Source organism: Sorghum bicolor, chromosome 3 (assembly GCF_000003195.3).
Source record: "Sorghum bicolor cultivar BTx623 chromosome 3, Sorghum_bicolor_NCBIv3, whole genome shotgun sequence".
NCBI lineage: Eukaryota > Viridiplantae > Streptophyta > Magnoliopsida > Poales > Poaceae > Sorghum > Sorghum bicolor.
Genome location: NC_012872.2, coordinates 67,461,242 through 67,485,451, shown reverse-complemented (window position 1 = coordinate 67,485,451; position 24,210 = coordinate 67,461,242). Strand labels below are relative to the sequence as shown.

The window sequence follows — 24,210 nt, the reverse complement described above, 5'->3', positions numbered from 1 at the left end:
ATGATGTTGTCATAGGTTTTCTAAAACTATAGTAAAGAAATAAATAAAATAAAAATAAAGGAATACTTTAAGGCTAGGACAAACAAAAGAGTCAAATTGCACTTTTTCATGACTTTATAGTTATTAGAATCAATTTAATATCATGTTCAAGTCGTAGATGTTTTCATAAGTTTTCTAATAAATTGAGGATCGTCAAAATAGGGAGTGTAAAGCAAAAAGAAATAACTAAAATACCAAAGCATCAACACATGCACAACTTACCGGTGTTCACTAGATGATTCACTTGGGTTCTAAACTTATTCGATGCATTATTTTTTCATAGCATTATATAAACTACAAAATAGACTTCTGATCTAGGAGATATGGCCAAATTACTGAGAAGTCAATGGGCTAAATAGATGATGGCCCATGGAGAATCTGATGGGTTATCTAGTGTAGTATTTGATCATCTGATGAATTATTTTAGGAGTATTCTTTGGCAATCTTCTAGAGCACTTCACAAGCTTTCCAAAGAGTACAAGATCATAAAAAAATGGATCCTGGAGCTAAGAGATATGACCAATTATCCAGAAGACAACAAGTCAAAATAATGCCATTGCATGATCTAGTGCTCACTAATTCATAAAGTAAAGATGCACATAATTCACAAAGTACTATCGTATGCTCTAATTCTACTATTCCATACTATGACAAATAATTCGGTGAAGCACATAAAAGTTTATTCTTACTTCAAACAACTAGTAGGGTTGTATGTGCTATATATAGGTTCCCACTTACTTATTTGTATGGTGTTTTTGGAGTGCTCTAAAGCTACTAAAAGTTATAGCAACTAATCCTACACTTCATGGACATGACCACATCTCAAGTGCATATTGATCACATCCTCCAAAGCATAAAAGATAGATTCCATTGTTCATCTTTGTGAGGGTTAGACCTTAGATCTTGAGTGTTGTGTTATTGCGCCCTTGTAATCTTGGTGAGTTAGGTCACTTGAGATCTTAGTGACCTTCTAGTGGACGTCTGTCCTCTAAGATTTTTGTGAATAGACAACATGTGCCTTGGTGTGTGGGGGACAAGGAGACTACTTCTCTTGGTGGAGAAGCTTCATTGTGGATGATGTCTTGGTTACCGAGATAGTTCGGTGATAAGTGGTGACACTTAGTGGCTTAGGACACTTCTCTTAGTTGGCAGTGACCTTTCTTCCTTGCACAACATCATGATCGGGGTAAGCCTTGGTGATCGCAAGCATATCCTTTGCGGAGCTCCAACATGGAGTAGCGTTTGTGTTTTGGCAACTATTGTGACAAAAATAAATTTTCACCTCCTGGAATTTTACAATCTATTGACTTGTGTGACCTTCATTTTTTTAATATTAGCCTAGGCTAATTGGTAGAATTGGCTCTAGGTTACAAAAGTCTTTGTGGGTTGGGTAAGGTAAGACACATTAGAAAAACCTAAGATGCATATCATACTAGTTAGTTTATGTCTTTTTATAGTGTAGATCAAGAATAGCTCTAGGAGTAAGTTTTTGTAGACCCGATTCATCCCCTCTTGGGGTTTAGGACTTACATGCTCCGTACATTAAGACGTACAACTAATCAAATTTGATTATTTTTCCTCCTCTTTATTTATTTTCTAACACAATAGGCAATTAGATAGTCTATAATATCTATCCGACTATGATAAAATTTACCAATATAGTTTTCTATTATGCATGTATTAGGTTGAAACATAAGTTTAAGTTATATCAGCTCTTGTTGTATAACCTCTTGAATCCATATCTTGGCTTTCATCTTTTGATTTTATTGGTCGTGCAAATGTATTAATTTCAACTCTAGTGCTTATTATACCTTTATTCAAACATTTTTTATGTTATTAGAATAATATATTCTAGATCCTAAGCGACACTCTTAGTAACTACAACGTCATAAAAGATTATTTTAGCCTACACTAAGGCACTTAAGATCTTGATTCTATTAGCTACATCAAATAATTATATATGCAGTAGTGTTGTTTTATAAACATGCAGTGCTTAAATAACAAGTATAAATATGTTATAATATTTCAACAAAAATATAGAGACTAATCTATAGTAACAATTTATAATTTTATTTCCAAGAAGTATTAATATAATTTAAGGTGAATTGTCCATGTCATGGCAAGGGATTTTTTGTAATTAATAAAATATTAGAATAAATATTTATCATATAAATGTACTAATGTTTGCTCGGTCTATGTGGTGGAAAGTAGCATTAATGTCTATTTTTAATATAACAGTGGTAAAATGTGGAATTTGGAAACATAAATGGCCTACTTTATGGTTACTGAAGCATTTTTTAATAATAGCATAGATGGATATTTTAGATATAAATCAACATAGATGGATATTTTAGATATAAATCAACATAGATGAATATTTTAGATATAAATCAAAGGGTTTAATTTATATTGTCTTATATGATGCAAATGTTGTTAGTTTGAAAGAAAATTTTATAATGACATACTCCCTCCATCCTTAAATATTTATCATTTTCGCTTCCCAAGAAACATAGTTGACTAAAATATATAATAAAATACTAATATTTATGATACATAATTAATATCAGTAATTAGATATTTGAATCTAGTTTTTAATAAATAATTTAGAGATATAAATGTTGCACATATTTTCTACAAATCAAATCAAACTTTCGCATAGAAACCAAAAATGACAGTTAATGAAGATAGAGGGAGTAGTTGAGTAATTTAGATGCAAATTGAGTTACTTAATGTTATCTTTTATAATGCAGATGTGTGTAATTTAGATACAAATTTAGAAGGGTAGGTTATCAATTTTTTATGATGACAAAGTTAGGAAATTATTTAGAAAATAGATAGATCTAATGGTTATTATTGGCGGTGATTATATATATATATATATATCCTTTAGATCAATTCGTTTCAAAATTTTCTTTTGATCAATCGTTTTGAGCATGTCAATAACTAGAGACTTGCAACTCAATTAATTTCTAGAGACATGTGTGTGTTCTTCTTTGTCACGCTTCTCTACAACTCTCTAAAGTAAAGTCGAGCTCAAGAATGACATTTTAGGCTAGTTTTTCTCGGCATTTGACACAAACAAGTCTAATTTCTATCTCCAAGGCGTTCCTTTTAAATAAAAAAAAGTTGTTCCCATGTCCTCTACCGTCTGCAGATGCAACACGAAGATCGACCAAAAATCCTAGAGTGGCGTTTAGATAGGTAAGGTACATGGGTAAGGATAGAAAGGAGTGAGAGTGGGTATGAGATAGCAATATAAGACTTCAAACCCATACCCTTGTTTTGCATGAAGTGGAATAGAGATAGAAAATAAAATTTTTATGACCATAATACCCTTAGTATTATGAGCGACGGAGCTTTGTATGGAGTCAGCTTTTTCAAAGGCAATACAGTAATTTTGCATACCACTTCAGCCTATCCCATCCAAACCCAACCCGGGCCTATCCCTAACCCAAACCCTCTCTCTTCCCAAACCATATACCCAAACATGGGTTTGGATTAATCTCTCTTCCCATTTCCCTTTTCCACCTAGAGGGATCGATCAAGCATTTAGGACCTGTTTGGATTACAGCCTCCCAGTCCCAGGTAAAAAGCTCCGGCCAGGCAGCGATCCCAGGCGTCCGAAATGGGACGCTCAGTGCGGGAACTAGCAGATAAAAAGATAGAGATTCCCATCACAGGCATCACGCATCACACTCGTGTACACTCTGACTTCGCACTGGCGAAGAATCCACATGCCAGTGCCACTGGGGTCTGGCGCGAGCTGGACACGGCATATACCCAACCCAACCTATGAACCCCACCGTCTGCTTGCTTGCATCGCAGTCCCAGTCCCAGTCCCACGCCCCCCTTTGACCTCATCGATTCCATTCCCCTTCCCCGGCGGTGATGTCGAGCCACGCCCTTATCATCACCCCTCCTGTCTTTGGCTCTTTCGGTCTTTCCACCCCGCCCGCGGGCCGCGCCATGGCCATCGATGGCCACGCCGACGAATATCCACTGCCGAAGCAGTCCCCCCGCCCACTCCCAGTCCCAGTCCTGCTCCTGCATGCTACCCACACGCCTTTTATTTGCCCCGCGCGGCCAGCCTCTCTTTCCGTGCCGGATTCTTTCCGTGCGTTCGATTCCGTGCATCGCGAGGTCAGCAACAAGTGTCGCGCCGCGCACGAGCTGTCCGAGCGATGGAGATGGAGTTTATAATTAGTCCGTCCGTCGCGCACGGACGTTGGAGTGTCCGCGACGAAACAAACTGCGGCAGGCAACCACGAGTGCACGCGAATATTTGCCCGGCCGGCCGCCGCCGGCCGGTCGATCTCGATCCTGCGTGTACTCGATCCCGAACGAGCGCACGGCACCTGTGTAGCCCTGTCGTCATAGGGACCTCCATCTTTCTTGCATGTGCGTCGTGTCGATCAGCGTGTGCATGGACCATGATGGTGAGATATGGTGTGGGGCGGAGACTGGAGATAGCTAGACCGCCGCTTGCACATGCCATGCGCTGCCGAACTCCATCGGTTGGGGACCTTGGAGACTTGGGGGTTGGTTGGGATGGTCCAAAAGCCACAGCAAGATCGCAACATATTTCAACGCCGGGATCTTTGAATGCGAGAGGGAGGAACCTTTGCCAACTGGGATCGTCGCGCATCTCGCTCTCCGCCTGTTCCGAGGAGTTGGCCAACCTGATCTGCTCACTTGTTGCCCGCATTGCATTGGCGACAACTACCTAGCTAAGCTAACCTAAGCTAGAGACAGCTGCATCGCGCACGCAACGCAACACGCACCGTGCGTGGCATTCCGATTTCGTCCACACATCTGTCGCGCCGCCATAGGCTCCAGAATTCCAGACCGATGCATGTCGTTGTAATCGTATCAGGCGCGCGCTTGATACACTACAGCTAGGGCCTGGTGGCACATCAACACGTTCGTACCGTGTCATCATCATGCAGTAGTCGTCTCTATCCTGACTGGATAATCCATCTATCTACTATCTGTTTATCCCGAGAACGTGCGTGACGGACACATTGACACTGCCCGATCAAGTGCCTGATCCGGCCGGCAGTGGGGACTGGAGGATAGATAGATAGATAGATAGCTAGATATTATCTGAACATGAGAACATGCACGGCGCACGTACGCGGGCACTGCACACATCGCGGCGCGCCCCGGCCCGGCCCGGCGATGATCATCCTTATCTCTATATCCTTGCCAAGATTCCGCCGCGCCGAGATCGAGCTAGATCTCTCCAGGTCCGGGTCCGTCGAGACCCCACTCGCGCCGCGGCCGGCACCGTACCGTCTCACGGTGGCAGCAGCAGCTAGCGGCCGGCGGGGCTGGGGTCCCTCCCATGGAATCGACGTGAAACCGGCAGCCTCCGGCGTCCCGTCCACACGACCCGATTCGCTCTCGCGATTTTTCCATACCTGCAGGGCGATCTGGAACGCGAGGGGGCCGGCACCGGGCAGAGCAGCACAATGCTCCTCGCCCTCACGTACGTGGTTGTTGTGGTTACCCAATAATCGCTGCACGCATATCTTTCGGATTCGGAGCCTACACGTGCACCCCCCCGCGCGGCAGCTCGCATCGGCCGATGGCCCGCCGGTAGGCCCGCGCCGACGTGTCGCAGATGCGGCCGCCGCCCCCCGCCTTTTTATCCTGTTCGCCGTCGACGGCGACGCGCGGGCACGGGGCACGGTGACGGGAACGGGAACGACAGCGACCGATGCTTGCTGCCGGCTGCCGGCCGCGCGCGGGGCTGATCGCGCACCGGAAAACCGTCTATGTCCGGGGCACGGCGCACCGGAAAACTAAAGCGGAAGACTGATGATTGATGAAAAGCAGCCGGACGGATGCGGAGAATCATTTGCGGGCCGGCCGGGGAATGAACGACGATCGAAGCGAGGCGCACGCCCGTCCGCGGTCGACACGCCGGGCTGTCGAGAGCAGGTGGGTACGGCATGGGAGCTCGATCGGACGCGATAAGGAGAGAATTCGGCCGGCGCCAAGCATGTTACGCGAATGAGGCGGGGAGCTTTGCTTTTGGGAGCCGCGCGTCTAATCCATGGCCTGGGATACACGGATCGATGGGGACAAAGCTGGATAACCAATGGGCTCGATCGTGGTTCGGGCTGATCCAGGAATATAGCATGATGTTGTTCGCTCAGTTCGAGCTAGCGAGAAAGGCAGCAGGCTGCGCATAGATTTGTCGGAGCAAGGGTTCTAGACCATTGGAGTGGTGTCGGGAGAAGGGTGGTGTGGTTTGATGGAATTGACATGCGAGGTTGTTCTTCGCCACTACTACCAGTACCACCATATCGAGTCGATGGGAGTTTCTAAGGCCAGCATACAATGTTCCTTGTAATCTAGTATATAATGCATACATATTCTTAAGCATCAATAGTCTGTGGGTTTTGATTTTTTGAAGGCATCTCTTTGACCCGGACCCTAGATATATAGCTAGATGTTGTTGCATTATCATATAGCAGTATTTTTCAAAATAACAAGCTAATCCAGCAACTCTCCCTGCATGGGATAATAATTTTAAGAGATATGGAGCAAATATTAGGAATTTATGGACACATTTAAGGTCCACCTCTTATCAGAATTGCTTATTTTTCACCATATTCTATTCTAACATGGTACTCATATAGATACTTTCATATCTTTGTCCACTTGGCATATCTGGCTAGCATACAATTTGGAGAATCAAGATTTAAAATTAGGCCACAATTAATGCGTAGAGAATGAAAATCAAGACATCCCTAAGGGTTGATGGGACAAGATGATCAAAGAATTCATCAAAGTTGATGATAAAAGAGCAATCAAGAGCCAAGCAAAGCAATTGAGGACTCGAGATCAAGTGGATAATGGGTGAATCAAATATCGCAAGTTAAGACTCAAGGTTAAAACTCGACCACCATGAGTTCATTGTGCATGGAGTTGCTATCTAAAGAACAAGTGTTCTATAGACATTGTATCACTTAACAACAACTATGCTAGCACAATAAGGAAGATTAGATGTGGTGGGCACACCGTTGTCACCAGTCATGCTTATCGCGCGAAACTAACTCACCAGTACCCCCGTCGCATGTGTGTTGCCATCCCCATTCACGCGTCCATCATCGTTACCATCACTCCGCAACAAGAATAGAAATGGATTGCCTCTTACATGGCCTTGGGCATGGTCCATGGCCTCAAGGCCAATATTTTAGGGGACATAGGTCAACCATTTAAGCTAAAAAGGTGCTGACCTAGTGGGAAGCATGACCTAATGTAAATATTTTCTTACTATTATAGATCATAAATACTATCAACACTTATAAAGAAATGAGATAAAAGATTAATATACAATCATAATAAGTAATATTGTATTATGAAATGCATCAAATAAAATAAGTTAACAATTGGACCATAATCCCAAATCTATACATTTTATAGCCTCTAAAATATGATGTTTCTCACTTCCAAGAAGGGACATGCATAACAAGTCATCAACAACCATTCTGGTTTGAAAAGAAAAAAAAAGACAAATAAATAAGAAATATTGTTACATACTTCCTCCGCCTCAAAAAATGATGCTATGCGATATGTGCTGGTCAATCTTTCTCAAATTTGACTGAATCCATAGAAAATATTAGCCATATTTGTATCGCTAAATAAATTTATTATACAAATATATTTAACGATGGATCTAATGATACTAATTATGCATTACAAATATATATATATATATATATATATAATTATAATCGATGAAAGTTAAAAATATTTGATTTATTGGAAACTAAGAATGACGAGGGAGTAATGATTATATTGATAACTACTCCCTCCATCTCAAACTATAAGTCATTTCAAAAATTTTGAAGAGTCAAAGCATTTTCAAGTTTGACCAAAATTACAGAGAGAAATACTAAGATTGTAATATAAAGTGAGTATACTATGAAAATATAATTAAGGAATAATCTAATGATACTTAGTTGGTATTATAATAGCTATTATTTTATTATATAAATTTGGTGAAACTTGAGATACTTTGTCTTTTCAAGATTCATGGAATGACTTGTAATTTGGGATGGAGTAATTTGGGATATCGAATAAAAGAATTCTGCTCGGTCGGTCCATTTTCGATTTTGATTTGAAACCGGCCCGGCCCTGCTCGACCCGGCCTATTTTCGTCGCAGAGCCCACGCCCCCAACACCAACAGAGTTCATCGACCACCCTTCCAAAGAAAAAAAAAAGGAGTTCATCGACGGGGCTGCCGGGTCTGACAGCCATCTCGATCTCGGCGATGGTCCGACGTACAGCGGCCGCTCCGCGAAGTCGCGAAGCAGCACGCGTTTAGCGAACGCGTGAAGCACGGCCCCCTGGTGGAAGCCGCCACCACACAGAGCCCACAGGCACGGCATCTGGCGGGCGGAGCAGGCGACCGGCAGGCGTGAAGGCATGGGGCGGCCGAGATCAAGCCGCAGACGGCTCGTCGCCTCTTCTCGCGGTACCCGCAGTCTCCCAGTCGGTAGGATAGTAGGATGTGCTCGTCAACACTTTGCATTCCCTCGAACCCAAGGTGAGATCACACAGACCAGGCCATGCCATGCACCTGTTTGTTGTTTTGTTCAAGTGAGTTTTCAGTGCTACTTTTTCCATATTTTGCTTTGCTGTACATACGAACGTCAGGGTTTGGGTCATCTCAACAATCCACGTTCACATTTTTCTACCAAATAATCTGTAATTATTCATCTTAGTGTAGTGATTCTTAGGATCCTCTATCCTGATTACACGTTCAAATACTAATGTATCTTCAATACAACTCATAAATTTTCTCTAATTTCATTTTATGGATGCTTCAGTTTTTATGTACTCCGTATACTTCTAGATTGACAGATGCTATACTTCTAAGAATTACGAAAGTTCATCACTTGAGAATCAAGGTGTAAGCTAACTGAACATGCTGGTTCTGCAGCTCTGCAAATATTAATGGTGTGTGGTGAGCAAGGTAACCTGGTCAAAACGGAGGGTGAGGTATTTGTCTTGCACGACTCCAATGCTTGACAGAAGAGATAGAGGTGGAGGAATATTAATCTTGCTTAATTTCCTAGATATAGATAGCCAGATTACACGTGCCCCATATGCAAGTAATCAACTAATCTCCTATTAAACCTAATTTTTCTAACAGCCAAATCCTCCGGGAACCCGCAAACTAACCAAACTCAAGCTGAACTAAGTGCAAACATAAACTAAATGGCAATCACCTTGACGACACAGCTTTTGCCTTGACTCCTTTTTTTTTTTCTTTTTTTGAGATGATTTGCCCTGACTCCCTTGCGATGGCGCTGGTAAATGTGGCCTCATATGACATGGCAGCTTCATGGGGTATCCAGCTTCCACATTTTTTTGGTTGCCTTCATTTTCTAACCAACATTATTATTTTGAGATAACTGAAAATCATTAGGTAGTTCAGAATTGGGAGCATTAGATAAAAGATATAAGTTCTTACCATTTGCATCTCATCAAAAGTGACATCTTCATCTTACCCTCATACGACATTCCAGTGTTTGATGTACTGTCTCCACTACTAGCTTCTCAATCTGAAAGTACTTCTAAGCTTCACTAACTGCAGGTGAGGTATGTTAGTCTTGTAACAAAGCTCTGTGTTATCCTCGTGTCACAGTAAACCATACAAAGTTTGGGCTACTATTAGAATGGTGAGTGCATTGGGAAGCTTCCTATGCCATTCAACGTGCTCAACATGAGTGGTCAGTGGATAATAACACTATAATAATTGATGATAGAAGATAGTATATTAGTATTTTTGCATTGCTTTTTTACCTGGTTGTTTTGCAACAGACTAATACTTGATTTGGTGCATCCTGAAACTTTCAAAAATATATTATTTATATTTTTAATTTTGTATTTCAATTCTCACATCAGGTGTTTCTCCATGTCTCATGTCAATTATATTAGACAGGCTTTGTATTGTGGATGGGCTTAGGCCAAGGCACATAGAGCTGTTAGTGCCAATAATACAGGCCCTTGATTGTGTTGGGATGGGGCTTGGATGACCAGGATTAATTGGTCATCCTCCCAATATATACATGTATCGTGTACTATCATAGTTAGGTCATTATTTCCACATGTCAACCTTGCTTACAAATTATTTAATGCTTCAGTCCCTCAGGTGCCTGTTTTTTTTTTAAACAGCGGCTAGCAATATTTTTATTTATTCAATTCTCTCTTACCATATGGATTTTCAACTGTGTCTCCAGTGCAAGTCTAATACGATTTAAGCTTAAGTAATCATGCATTTCAAACCGTTTTAAGCCACATTGTGCTGCGCTACATCGGTGGGGAGACCTGCATCGTCTCCACACATGCTGGGGTTTCCCTCGCCATCCTTGTCATTTTTCTCTGGGCTGCTGAGCATTCTTCATTGATGTGCAGCAAGATTAAGGTACACCATCCTCAGCTTCCTCCGGTTTTGTTTCCCAGAATGATTAAAAATGCATACAAGCCACAATGCCAAATTTCTTGGTCTAGACACATTGCATGCATCTTAATGTCAGTTTTAGAAAATGGAACCTGATTACTTTTTATGGGAATATATGGAAACTACAAACTAGTATTGTAGAATTTAGGCATCTTAAACCTCCAGTGTTCCTACTGAGCTTAAGCTTTGTTGGGTAATCTACTGAGCTTAAGCTTTCCATATCAAAAATCATGTATTAGGAATGCTATTGGTTTATTGAAATTGAGAAAGCAATAATAGGAGGGGAATGTGGGTTGATCCACTTAATAACATGCCTTTAAATTTATTGGCTGTAGTTAGTTAACTAGTTAAATACTACCAATTTTGTGTTTACCAAATTGGCCATGCCTTTGTTACCTGGAAATGTAATTTAACTTTGACTATGTTTGCTAAAGAATTACTTGTAGCTAAGTGCTTATTTTAGTTTTGAATGCATAGTTCCCTCATAAACCAATTTGGGGCCTCAGCTGATGGACTTGTCATAATATCTCTACTGCCACTTCCGGTGCATGGAGCAAAAGCTAAACAATGATGTTATAATCCAGCAGACAGTGAAAACAAACCAAACAACTTTGAGATTAGGAATCAGGATTTTGCCACCTGAAATATGTGACTGTGAAGATGTAAAAAGGACCCGTTTTGGAACTTACAAATAACTGTATACACGCCAGCTGCTACAAATTTGAATGGATCACATTTGCCACTGAAGTTTTGCTCAATCTAATAACTCACATCTCAAAATTAGCTGTGTAGGCTGATTCTGATTTTGCAAAGAGTTATCTACCAAAGCATATTATGTTCCTCCAGGAAGATCCAGTTACTAATGATTTTTTCCCCTGAGGATAAGCACTGCTAAAAGCCTAAAACTGACTTTAATGATTTCTGTACCTATAAATGCAGTCCATGTTTATTTTTCCTATGTATCAAGTTATCATGCTTTGCTGATGTTTCTATGAAATTGTTTTTTTTTTCTTTTTAGCATTCTAGTGACCTTTATTATAGGAAGGATTATCAAAGGTAACTCCACTCACCTTATCCAGTAAGTGCAACACAGGTCCACAGTTCCTTACATTTAATTGAAAACAATTCAGAACTATGAAAACAAATGGCACAATAACCATTTTGGTCCCTCAACTATTATTCGAGGCTCAGTTTCATCCCTAAACTATTAAAATGGCCATTTAGGTCCTCAAAATTTAGTTTTAGGCTCAATTTCATCCTACAACTATGAAGATGATTGTTTCAGTCCTTAAACTTTGCATTTTAAGCTCAATTTCATCCATAAACTATTAAAGTGCATTTAACTTTTATTTTCAACTCAAATTTGTCTATTAAAAAAGAAAACATTATATTTTAGACAAAGTTTCATCCATAAATTATCAAAATTATAGATTTGCTATTATTTCAATATATCCATGTATTCTTGAAGAATAAATAGTGTTTGATGTAACTATAGTTCTTCCCACAAATATCAATTTGGTTGGATATATATAAATGGTACAAGTATAAGGTAATGCTAAACATAACAGCTTGGAATTATTAATGGACATGAAAGAGTTTTTAGATAAATATTATTTTTCTATCTTCAATCGCTGGTGGTGTGGAGCTAATCATGTGCAGTAGTGCAACATTCCACGTACAACATAGATAAAGTTGAGTTAAAAATAATACAGAATAAAATACACTTTGATAGTTTTTAAATGAAATTGAGCTCAAAATACTAAGTTTGAGGACTGATCATGTTCATAGTTCTAGGATGAAATTGAATCTAATAGTAGAGTTTGAGGACTAAAATGGACGTTTTGAAAGTTAAAGGACGAAATTGAGCCTCGAGTAATAGTTGAGGGACTAAAATGGCTATTCTGCCAAAACAAACCATATTAGTTCTTGGATTCTTTGTCATGTACATGTATAAGCATATTTGTGAGTACAAACAGATTTAAAGCACAAGGACAACCATGGGACTTATATCCAACTGCTGAACGTTTCTACAAGCCAACAATAGAAAAGACAAGCGATAAGAATGAGGGGAAATATTAGTGTTATTCTTACTAAATAGTGCTACTTGGCATTATAACCGACCATTGGAAACATCGAAGACATCTTGTAAGCACAACAGATCAAAATATATTAAGGTAATATCTTCTCTTTGTTCTTTACATTTCATGACCCATGCTGCCATTACTATCTGTATAGCGCAATATATCCATTTCCCTGCTTATCTTGGTGACTTGGTCCAATCTATTACAATCCATCTCTTAGTACTTGGCAGTACGATCCAATGATATGGCTCCATAATACCAACAGCCCATGGCCTCTCTTTTTTTCCGCGACCATGCCTAGGCACATATTCATTAAGAAGGAGTAGATATAGATAACCATTACAACAAGAAGCAGACAGCACGGTAATTGCCTGATTACTGAAATGTCGCCTCAAAGCAGGAATAGCCCAGGGCCTCTTTGCAAACCGACAAAGATCCATAGGCTGGTTTCCTCCAACAAGGTCATGGCAAAGTACCTTATATATGTGAGACAAGTTATCTAGCTTTGTTCCTCTATCATCAATATCGGCGACAACAGAATGTAAGGGCAGATGAGCAATGAACCAATGGTGAAATCTATTGTCAGTACGTCAGGGAAAAGGCCTACAAAGGCTCGGCGTTGCCGTTGCCTTGGCTTTTCTAGTTCTCATTAACATATTGAATTATATTGTTACCATCATCCTTCCTTGCTTCCTTAATCATAATGTGCTTTCTTCTTTATTCTGGAAGAACCAGATATCAATAGACAGTTAACTAGAGTACAAATCAAATACTGAAATTTATCGATTTGCAGGATCCCTTTTTGGCGCTATCAGGCCTATCTCGTGCCATTACGTTAGATTGATCCTGTTACACTCCCAACATGATTGTGGTTAATTATTACTTGGGATAGATATCGTTGTCTTCACATATTTACACAGTTTTTCAGCAAACTTGAGCTTGCATTTGCAGCACTCGCTCGATGAATCGAGGCCACCATCTTGGCCGGTGTTGTTGATAGATTGCTGGCATCATCTCTTGAGGTCTTCTGGTCGTTGCCCGCATGATTTATATGAGAGAAAATTTTTGTAAATGGCTATCAGATCACGTGGTTGGATTCTTGAGACGGAAGAATGCCCGTCACTGTCGGGGTTCAGTTGAGCTCCCGACACGTGTTGTCTCTGTGCATATAGAGCTCAAAGTCGACGTGGTGCCTTCGTATGCTGACGGTAGCTACTGTCTAATCTCTGCTAAGCCTTTGTTGCACATGTTGTTTTCATGCCTGAACTAGTGTACCCCACAGCGTTGATGCGGATGGGGACCAGGAGTTTAAGGCCGCCCCGGTACTACACTCCAACTCAGAGGTGGTCCGAGCTACACAGGTGAGAGTGAGAAGGCACACGACGACTTGACGAGGTTGCAATTCGGGGTCAAGTCCACGCCCGGGTACGGCCTGGGAGCCCGGAGAGGGAAGTTTCATGGCAGGAAAGCCAGGAAACGAGCCAACGAGGCAGCCAGACAGGCAGCTTCATCATCAGCCAGAGTGCTTTACGATGCGTGCGGGTCAACCGGTCAAGTCTTTGTGAAGGTCATAAAAAAAAAACCTCTGGCCTTGTTTAGTTCCGAAAAGTGAAAACTTTTCGGAACTGTAGCACTTTCGTTTGTTTGTGACAAATATTATCCAATCATGCACTAACTAGGATCAAAAGATTCGTCTCGTGATTTTCAGCTAAACTGTGTAATTAGTTTTTGTTTTCGTCTATATTTAATGTTTCATGCATGTGCCACAAGATTCGATGTGACAGGGAATCTTGAAAACTTTTTGGTTTTCAGGGTGAACTAAACAAGGCCTCTGCCTCTGAACGCGCACGGCGCGTCCCGCGTCGCCTGCCGGCGGCCACGTTAAATTAAAAGCTAAAGCCCACCTGCCGGAGCGAGGCAGTGAGCACGCTCGTGGTGGTGGAGTGTGGACATGGGATGCGGATGCGGGTCGAGCCGTCCGGCGATGGCCAAGACCAAGTCCGACGACAGCGGGAACTCGTGGGAGTACAGGCTCCGCAAGTACCTCCTGCTGCTGGCCATGCTGGTGGCCACGGTGACGTACGGCGCGGCATTCAACCCGCCGGGCGGCGTCTGGCAGGAGGCTGACCCCCGCCTGAACCGCATCGCCGGCGACCCCATCATCCGCGACATCAACTACCGGCGCTACCTGGCTTTCTTCTACAGCAACGCCACCGCGTTCGCCCTCTCGCTCGTGGTCATCGTGCTCGTCCTCATCCTCGCCGTGCTGCACGAGAGGCGCTGCACCAGCCTGGCGCCGCTCCGCATCCTCCGCGGCGTCATGGTGCTGGACCTGTTCAGCCTCATGGGGGCCTACGCCGCCGGCGCGTTCCGGGACAAGCTCACGGCCATCTATTCCCTGGTCCTGCTGGCCGGCGTCGTCCTCTACCTCGCGGTCCAGATGGCGCTTGCCTGCTGGCACGAGGACGGGAAAGAGGACAGCGCGCCCTCCCAGGGGCTCCGCAAGGCGGTCCACATGGCAATGGCCTCGCAGTCGCAGGAGGACAGCGCGTCCGAGAGGCTCCGCAAGACGGTCGACATGGCGCTGGCGTCGCACAAGGACAGCGCGCCCGAGAGGCTCCGCAAGGTGCTCATGGTGCTCGCCACGTTCGCGGTGAGCGTCACGTACTTGGCTGGGCTCAGCGCGCCGGGCGGCTTCCGGGACCGCACCGAGGGCGACTACCGCCCGGGCGACGCCGTCCTCAAGGGCGGCCGCCATGACGAGCGCCTCAAGGCGTTCTTCGTCTTCAACACCACCGCCTTCGTCGCGTCCCTGCTCATCATCATCATTCTCCTGGATAAGAAGCTGACATTCAGCCCAAATGTGCGGTCGGGCGAGCTCTATGTGTTCATCGCCCTCACGCTCATCGGCCTCGTCGGGGCATACTCCGCCGGCAGCTGCCGACAGGTTGATACTACCATCTATGTCAACTCGCTGATTGGTGCCGTTATTGCGTGCATTCTACTTCAAGCGGCTGCTATCAAGTTCTGGAAAGGAGCCATAGAGAATCTTTGTAGCTGCGTCACTGTTAAGCAGCAACAAGCTCCAGATCCAAAGACTGGTAAAGTGTCAGGATGGCTGCGTCGAGCAAAGGAATGTTGTTTGGGGCAGACCGCTCAAGATCCAAGCACTGGAAATGACGACGCCAGGTAAGAGCACAAATCCTTCCTTATTCCTCTGTCAATTATCAGCATTGCTGCAATGGGATTAATTTATTCTCTTTGTTTTTTTAATAATGTAGGATTAATTTCTGTTTTTGCTGTTTAATTTATCAGTGTTCAAGCGCTGGAGAATGCCCACTCTCTTGTTCTGCTGCTGGCCACTCTGGCAGCGGCCATCACCTACCAAGCAGGGCTGAACCCGCCGGGTGGGCTCTGGCAGGACGACGGCGACGGCTACAAGGCCGGCGACCCGATCCTGTTAACCATGAGCCCTAGGCGATACAAGGCCTTCTACTACTGCAACTCGGTCGCCTTTGTGGCGTCCCTGGTGGCCATTGTCCTGGTCAGGAGGAAGACCTTGCACCACCACAACGCGCTGGAGGCCGCTATGATACTGGACCTGTTTGGCCTCATCGGCGCATACGCTGCCGGGAGCTGCCGGGATGTGAGCACTTCCATCTACGCCGTGGCCTTGGCCGGCGCTGTTCTCGTCTACGTTGTGATCCATGTCGTCTTATTCACGCTGGACCATAACGACAACGGCAGCACGAGGCTGAATGACGAAGCTTCCACAGAGAAGGAGAAAAGGGATGCCGAGTTGGAGATGGTGAAGAAGCGGCGCAAGCGGCTGCTCCTCTTCGCGATCTTGGCGGCGACCATCACTTACCAAGCCGGGCTGACGCCGCCGAGCGGCTTCCTGGTAACCGGGAACCACGCTGGCGACCCCGTCCTGCTCGACAACTACCCACGCCGTTACACGGCGTTCTTCTACTGCAACTCGGTGAGCTTCATGCTGTCCATTGCGCTCATCATCCTGCTCGTGAACCAAAACCTGTACCGGCCGGCCATCCAGAGCAACGCGCTCTCCGTTTGCACGGCGGTGGGTATGATGGGGATCATGGGTGCCTATGCCGCCGGCAGCACGCAGCATCGGAAGACATCCATCTACATCTTCGCGTTGGCGGGGTTCGTCCTGTCCGTAGTCATCTTACTGGTTTTGCTGTTCTTGGTGATCGATCCGGACAAGAAGAAGAAGAAAACGGCAGATGAGTCAGCCCAAGAAGGCCGGTCGGCAGATGAGGCAACCCAGGAAGGCAGGTGTCAGGGCCACTGTATCTCCATCAGTGCCTGCTTCTCCAGGAGTGCAGATGAGGCATCCCAAGAAGACAGGGCTGCTTCCACTGGAATTCCCATGGAAGCCGATCTCGAAGCACAGAAAACCGACGCCCCCATTGTTAGCATGAAAGCCTCAAGCGGATATGAAAAGAAGCTACATGCCAAGCGCAAGTATCTGATGCTGCTTGGAATCCTGGTGGCGGGCATCACCTACCAGGCCGGCCTGGCACCGCCGGGCGGGGTCTGGCAGAGGAACGACGGCGGGTACGAGGCCGGCGACCCGGTGATGCACGACAACAGGAAGCACCGGTACCTTGCCTTCTTCTACAGCAACTCCGCCTCTTTCGTCGCATCCGTCGTGGTCATCGTCCTTCTGCTGCCGGGGTCTGTGTCGCTGCAGACCCCGGCACCAGCGTCCCAGCCCCAGAAGTGGTGGAATGACGACTGGTGGCTCGGCGTGATGAACTTTACGATCGTGCTGGACCTCCTCGGCCTCCTCGTCGCCTACGCCGCCGGCTCCAGCCGGTCGTGGAAGACCTCTGGATATGTCTCCGCGCTCGTCATCGCCGTGCTAGCCTATTTTGTGATCCATGTCGTGCTGTCTTGCTTCGTCAGGAACAGTAAGAGCAAGAATACTCAGAGTCAGCGCGGCACCTCTGAGCCAAACGAGCTACAGCCTGCTCAAACAGTCAAACTGGTTGAATCATGAATGTACGGTATGGAGCTGAGAGTTTGTGCAGTTTTTCGTGTCATTCTGGCCATTGTGTAGATTCGCATGTTGTCTGTGGTAAGTTTATTTTTCCCACTGGACTTGTTGTGTCTACTTGGAGTATAGTGCTGTACTAGTAGTAGGTCTGTAGCGTTTTTTTGGTAGATTGATGGAAGACTGGAAATGGAACCTCTGCCTCTCTAGCCTGTTTGGCTGTTTGGGAATTGGGATTAATTTAGCCATTAGGTAGTAAGCTGGGACCATCCTAAGCGTTACGTACTTTGATACTCTCGTGGCAGATCTGAATCGGATTCCAATGAATGTGGGCTTGGCATCCAGTAGGTTCCTTCGGTTGAGCTCCATTGGTCTCTCGCTGCTGGGCTTCGCCATTGTATTTAAAAACTTTTATCCTCTCAATGAATGCGGTTCTGTATGGTTGTTTGCTTCTTTGTTACAGTATTATATTAAAATTAAAACAAAGATTCGCGCTATAAAAAAATGACTTGCACAAATGTTCTGAGACAGTTTTTGGTTTTCCATAGGAAAGAATTGAAACGTGTTGAAACATAACTCAATTGACCTTCTCTATCCATGCTGCAATGCAGCATTATAAATTTATATAGACAGGGTAATCTATATACTTTTATGTCAATGGGCTGTAATTATTGTTGTTGCCACAATGTCGGACCTTTGGTTGTGATTATATTTTTCCATCTCCATCTCTCTCAGGTCACATGTGTGACTTGTGAGAGGTAAGAGAGAGAGTGGGAAGAGAGAATGATCATTTGTTTATTCTTTATGGACAGTCCATAACATTACGAGTACCTTTATTTATGGGCTACTCTATAGATTATCTTTATAATGTTTTTAGCTAGTTGGTAGACAATATTTTAATGCCTATGAACTACTTTTCTGCAATATTATGGTTGCTCTAATCGAATTTGAGTTTCTCTCTTCAAGAGCGGTCACAATGTGGGCAAAAAGAGATCCACGCAGGGCTATATATGGATTGAATTGACTCAACGTTATGATGTGATCAATAGCTAAGGTACCCATATAACTTATAGCTAGCTATGGATTAACCATAGAATTAAAATATTTTTTCTTCTCTTCTTTTCTCACTCATGCCTATGCCCTTGGAGACTCACTCCTTTGGATCAATGTGCCCTCAGATGGAGCATCCTCATCACCGCGGATGCTGAGTCAAGGAAGATGCTACCACCGCCACCAAATAGAGCGTCACCAACTCATCGTATCGACACGCCTCTAGAGAGAACAAATATTGTAGCCAAGGGGACGCTAGCAACGAGCAGCGGCGACAACTACATGGACACGGGAGCATGTGGTCCGCTTTGACATGAGTAGAAAAGGATTGATTCAAGGAAGAGACAAGCCAATCTGGCCATCTGGGTACCAGAAATGCCGATTCAGGGTAGAGGGATGAAAACGATACGGATATTTTCCGACCGTATTTGAGACCGAATTCGTTTAGAGGGGTTCAGATATGTCTGTATGCGAGTGCGAATATTCAACTTTCGATACCGTATCCGAATACTTAAATCGTATATTTACGATGTTGACATCTAATTATATCTTATCCGATATGATTGACATTATTCGTATTCGAATCAAAATTCAACCAGAAATATGAAAACAAATATGATATCAGTGTATCCGATCCATTTTCATGGTAGCAGGCAAGCGAATCTAGAGCGAGGAAGATCGATTTCAAAAGAGCGAGACAGTGGAGTCAAAGTGAGCAAATGGAAAAAGGGAATGGGTGGAGTGGGAGCCGGTGGGTACATCTCATCCTAGGCTCATTAAGGCCCAAAGTGTTGAGCCCAGGCCCATTGACTAAAGTACTAAACCCTGCAGGTACCCCCGTTACCTCGTATACCCCAACCCCGATCTGATCGAGCCCCCAATGTGGCAATGTGTGGTAGAATTTTGCTTCATGGTGATCAAAAAAAGAAGAATTTTGCATCATGGCGTGGCATCCGTCCGGCCTCCGGCGCCATGTGCACGACCCGTCTGTCTTTTGATTTGTGTCAATTGTTGTTTAGCTGCTACATTTTGACCGTGCTTCGTGCAAGTATGCCACACGCTAGATTTCTTAGTCTTATCTCTTATGACGTGCTGTTTCAGAACGAGAGATTAATAGATGAATGGTCTGTTTTATAGTTGACTCTCGATGCGGTTGTTCGTATTATGGTTTTTGATATGCAATGTGCGAAGCACTACCGGTTTAGTTCGCATGACGCCACGAGGGAAGATTAGAAATGCTGCAAGCTGTGCTGGTTGTGGGCAAGCTTGCCCTCACCTCACCTAGCTAGCACATGCAACTGAGATCCTTGCTAGGCCAGGAGAGCCAATTTGGCTCACCTAAGCTAGAGCTAGTAGGAAAAGTCTTGTCTGCATTGAAATCAAGACTAGTTAGCTATAGTAAAATTGGAAAATAAAAGCCACATACTCATACTCCTTCTGTCTCAAAAGAATGCAAATATTGCCTTTAGGAGTTATTCAATATCAATTTTGAAAAAAATTTATTGAAATAATATCAATAAATACTTTATCTCCGAAAAAATTTACTATAAAAGTATATTTCACAATTGATCTAAGTAATACTTATTACGTATCATAAATATTTGTAAATTTTGTATATATTTAGTTAGACTTTAGATTGATGACCCTTGAAAGGTGAAAGGTGAAGTGATAGTAGGAAAAAAGTAAAATCTGCCTTGAGAAAAGTAAATTTTCATCCCACGAAATCGGAGTATATAATATCCACCTGCTGGCACAGGTCCTGTAGTAAGTGTTGGTGCGAGCACTACATAGTCATGTATATATACTCCGTATATAGTCATGTACAATCCTCTGAATTGTCAGCCATATGATTTTGGTACTAATTCATTCTGGTAGTCTTTGATAGAGATGGCCTTAATTGTCTCTTTCATTAGTCGTTTCCAATCTTGGTTCTATTGAATAGTGAGTTGTACAGTGGGGCACTGAGGTACAATTATTTGTACTTCATTTCTACGTGCACTGGAAGTTTTTATGATGAAATGCACTGGAAGTTTTCGCTGTCACAAATACTTTATCTGGATCAATATATAGAAAATAATAAAAGAATGATCAAGGTCGCAGTGTAGTTAGAGACTGAGATGAGATCTGAAGCCATTCTTTTTAATACATGGTGAAGATATCCTCTGAAATTTTGGAATTATATCTCTTCTTTAGTTTAATTTGGCTTTTCAACGTGTTTATTACTTGGTTGAAAACTGGTGTCATGAGATAGCTTAAGCTCAGGTAGGTCAGAGTTTGTCTGCCTTGCCTACTCACCGTCACCGAGAATAAGCTATGGACTGTGCACACCAGTTACCCTTGTTCAGTAGATCTCCTGATGATCAGGACATACAAAATTGTTAGTGTTCCGCCCATTGTTCACCGTCATTGTGCATCTAGAGTTGGAATTCCTTCCTTACTGATGATGTTGCCTTCTGAAGCTATTCGTGTTATCTGATGGTGTTACTGATAATGTTGCCTTCTGAAGCTGTTTGTGTCATCTGACGATGGTGTTGCCTTCTGAAGCTGTTCGTGTTATGCATCATCCCAGCACAAGTGCGTTTTTCTCTTTTATCTGAGGCAGATAGAGGGGAAGACTGTCAAGGCACAGATATGGGACACGGCTGGGCAGGAGAGGTACCGCGATATCACTAGCCCTTACGTCTACAGGGACGCAGTTGGAGCGCTTCTAGTCTACGACATCACAAAGAAGCAAACCTTCGACAATGTTCAGAGATGGCTCCAAGAGCTCCGGGATCACGCAGACGCAAACATCGTCGTTACGATGGTTGGTGACAAGTCGGATCTGAACCACCTATGGTCGGTCCCGGAGGAAGACGGGCAAGCATTTTCAGAGAAGGAAGGGCCTGTCCTTCCTCGAGACATCTGCTCTGGAGGCGATAAACGTCGAGAAGGCGTTCCACGCCGTCTCAAGCGAGATTCATCAGACGGTGAGCAAGAAGGCGCTCACCGCGCAGGAGTCTGCATCCAGCAATGGGCGCTCGATTTTTTTAGATAATAGATATAAAATCCGGCCACTGATGTATCACCATTAACTTCGCTGAACCATCCACCGCCCCCGTGCTGTGCTTCTAGCTGAAGAAGAGCAGCTTCTGACGGAACAAGACGGTTCGTTTCTGCCGAGCAGCATATCGCTGCTTACAGTTGTACATGGCCCTTGCATTATCTGCCTGCCTTCCAAAGCCATTGATTGACTGGTGATTCGATTCTTTATCACAAGGAACTTCCTCTAGCATCATATATACTACATGTAACCTGTCAACTCGAAGCATATTCCTGTTGCATTTGTAAGTACTCCTACTCTGTAACCCATTCTTCTGATGATGGCAATAGTAATCTCTGGTACCAAAGAGTCACCTGGCTGATAAAACAGTTTGACACGTCGAGTGAGGAGTACTGTAAATGCAGAATGCGGCTGTTGTGCAAAAAACCTTTGATGATGCTTATGAAAGCTGTTGGGTACTGACGTGATGTTAGACAGACGCCAACAACTTGCAAGGAACTACTGTAGACAGCCCTGTGTGTTACGCTATGATACCGACCCGTTGCACCAGGGGTCCATGAAACCCCGCGACGACGACACCATCCGTTCCGTAGATGCCACAGGGCCGGCCTCTGTTCCTTGACCGTGCTCCAGCCGTGTCGCGGTGGACTTGGTTGCCATCGGCTGAATCGGGCGGCGATGGCCTCCCCGCAACCACTTGCATCCACTGCATACACTCTTCTTCTGCTAGGTGCTCTACCAAAGTCTATCGATGGCTTGCGCGGTGGTTCACGCCTCCTTCTTGGATTGGATGTGCGGACGTGACCATGAGTAACAGCTGCATGGCCTACCACCCTGCCGACCTCCATGGATCCATCCTCCCTCACCCTCCACACTGCAGCTTTGTTTGTATGTTTATTAATTTGACGATTTTGTTGAGCCATTTGAGGGGAATGAGGGCAAGGCGATGCTTATTTTCTATTGAAATCCGCCGTACTTCATCCCGAATTATGTCCATGCCTCCTTTTATAGGTGAGACCTTGAGATTGCTTGTCGACCGATCACTGTATCGCAGATAGACCTGATGCTGCTGAAGTTGACATCACTGGCCCACGGCGACACAAAAAAAAAGGGTGGGCCCATGGCTACACTTTGCAATTTGGATCGTTTGAACACACGCTACCCTCACCTTTCTATCTCTTTTATTATATATAAACCTAAAAGTTTTAGGACGTCTCTAATGGTTTTAAATAACTAGTCTAGGAAGAATTTTATTGGTTATCAAGAAGAGAGATAGACTCTTAAATAGTTAGTCTAACACGATCTCTAAGAATTTTATCTCTCGTAACTCATATAACTCTCCACTATAATGTTTATTTGTTATTATTTTTATATCTTCTTTAGCTAGCTATTTGTAAATTGCTATTGTAGAGGCCTTTAAAGACACATATCGTACATACGAATAATTAACTTTGCCTTTTCTGCTCGGAATGTGTTCTTGGCCGGGGCCCTAACACAGCAGAAAACCTGTGCTAATCCCTATCCTTGAACACACTTCAATTTATCAGAGTACCTTTTTGTGCATGTTCTTCATATTTTAGGCTCAATATATAGTACCTACCGGCTGCTTCTTTCTTCCCTAGGCTTGCAAGCATTCTTCAATTTTTTTTAATGGGCCGAGGGTTGGTTAGGACAACTTTTGTGAACATTGACATAGGTCTTGTTTAGTTCCAAAAAATTTTGCAAAACAGGTACTGTAGCACTTTCGTTTGTATTTGACAAATATTATCTAATCATGCACTAACTAGGCTCAAAAGATTCGTCTTGTCAATTTCGACCAAACTGTGCAATTAGTTTTTATTTTTGTCTATATTTAATATTCCATGCATGCGTCTAAAGATTCGATGTGACGGAGAATATGAAAAATTTTGCAAAATTTTTTAGGAAGTAAACAAGGCCATAGCATGTACTCACGTCATGTCACATTAGGCGGCCACTTCAAACAAAGCGGTGGCATGTAGTACGTAGCCTGCTTTCTATCCGGATACCGCATCGGTCGCTAGTAGATCCAGCACTTGTAGAAACTAGATTGTCAATCGTTAAAACAATCCTTAGCGTCAGGTGCTTGCATGTTACATAAATAAATCTCATTGTCTAAGGAGTCAAATAATCATCGAATCTTGCAAAATTTTTCAGATTTCTCGTTAGATCGAATCTTGTGACACATACATAGAGTATTAAATATAAATAAAAAATAATTAATTACACAATATCTATATAATTTGCGAGACGAATCTTTTAAGTCTAGTTAGTCTATAATTGGATAATATTTGTCAAATACAAACAAAAATGCTACGGTATTCATTTTGCAAAAAAAATTGGAACTAAACAAGGCTTGAATTTAGGAGGTATTTGGACGTAGAGACTAGTGGGTATCACATCGGATGTTATGTTTCGATACTAATAAAATATAAATTACAGATACCGGCAGCAATTCATAAGGCGAATTTATTAAGT

At 43.6% G+C, this 24,210-nt stretch overlaps 1 protein-coding gene and 1 pseudogene across 1 annotated transcript; both read left to right on the top strand.

Annotated features, from left to right (window-relative positions):
* On the top strand, positions 13,714-22,274 carry LOC8058907 (annotated as a pseudogene).
* LOC8058908 lies at positions 14,414-18,072 on the top strand. The gene is made up of 2 exons (XM_002458719.2): positions 14,414-15,790; positions 15,917-18,072. Exons 1-2 carry the CDS (start codon positions 14,553-14,555, stop codon positions 17,625-17,627), a joined length of 2,949 nt encoding a protein of 982 aa, XP_002458764.2. The 5' UTR covers positions 14,414-14,552; the 3' UTR covers positions 17,628-18,072.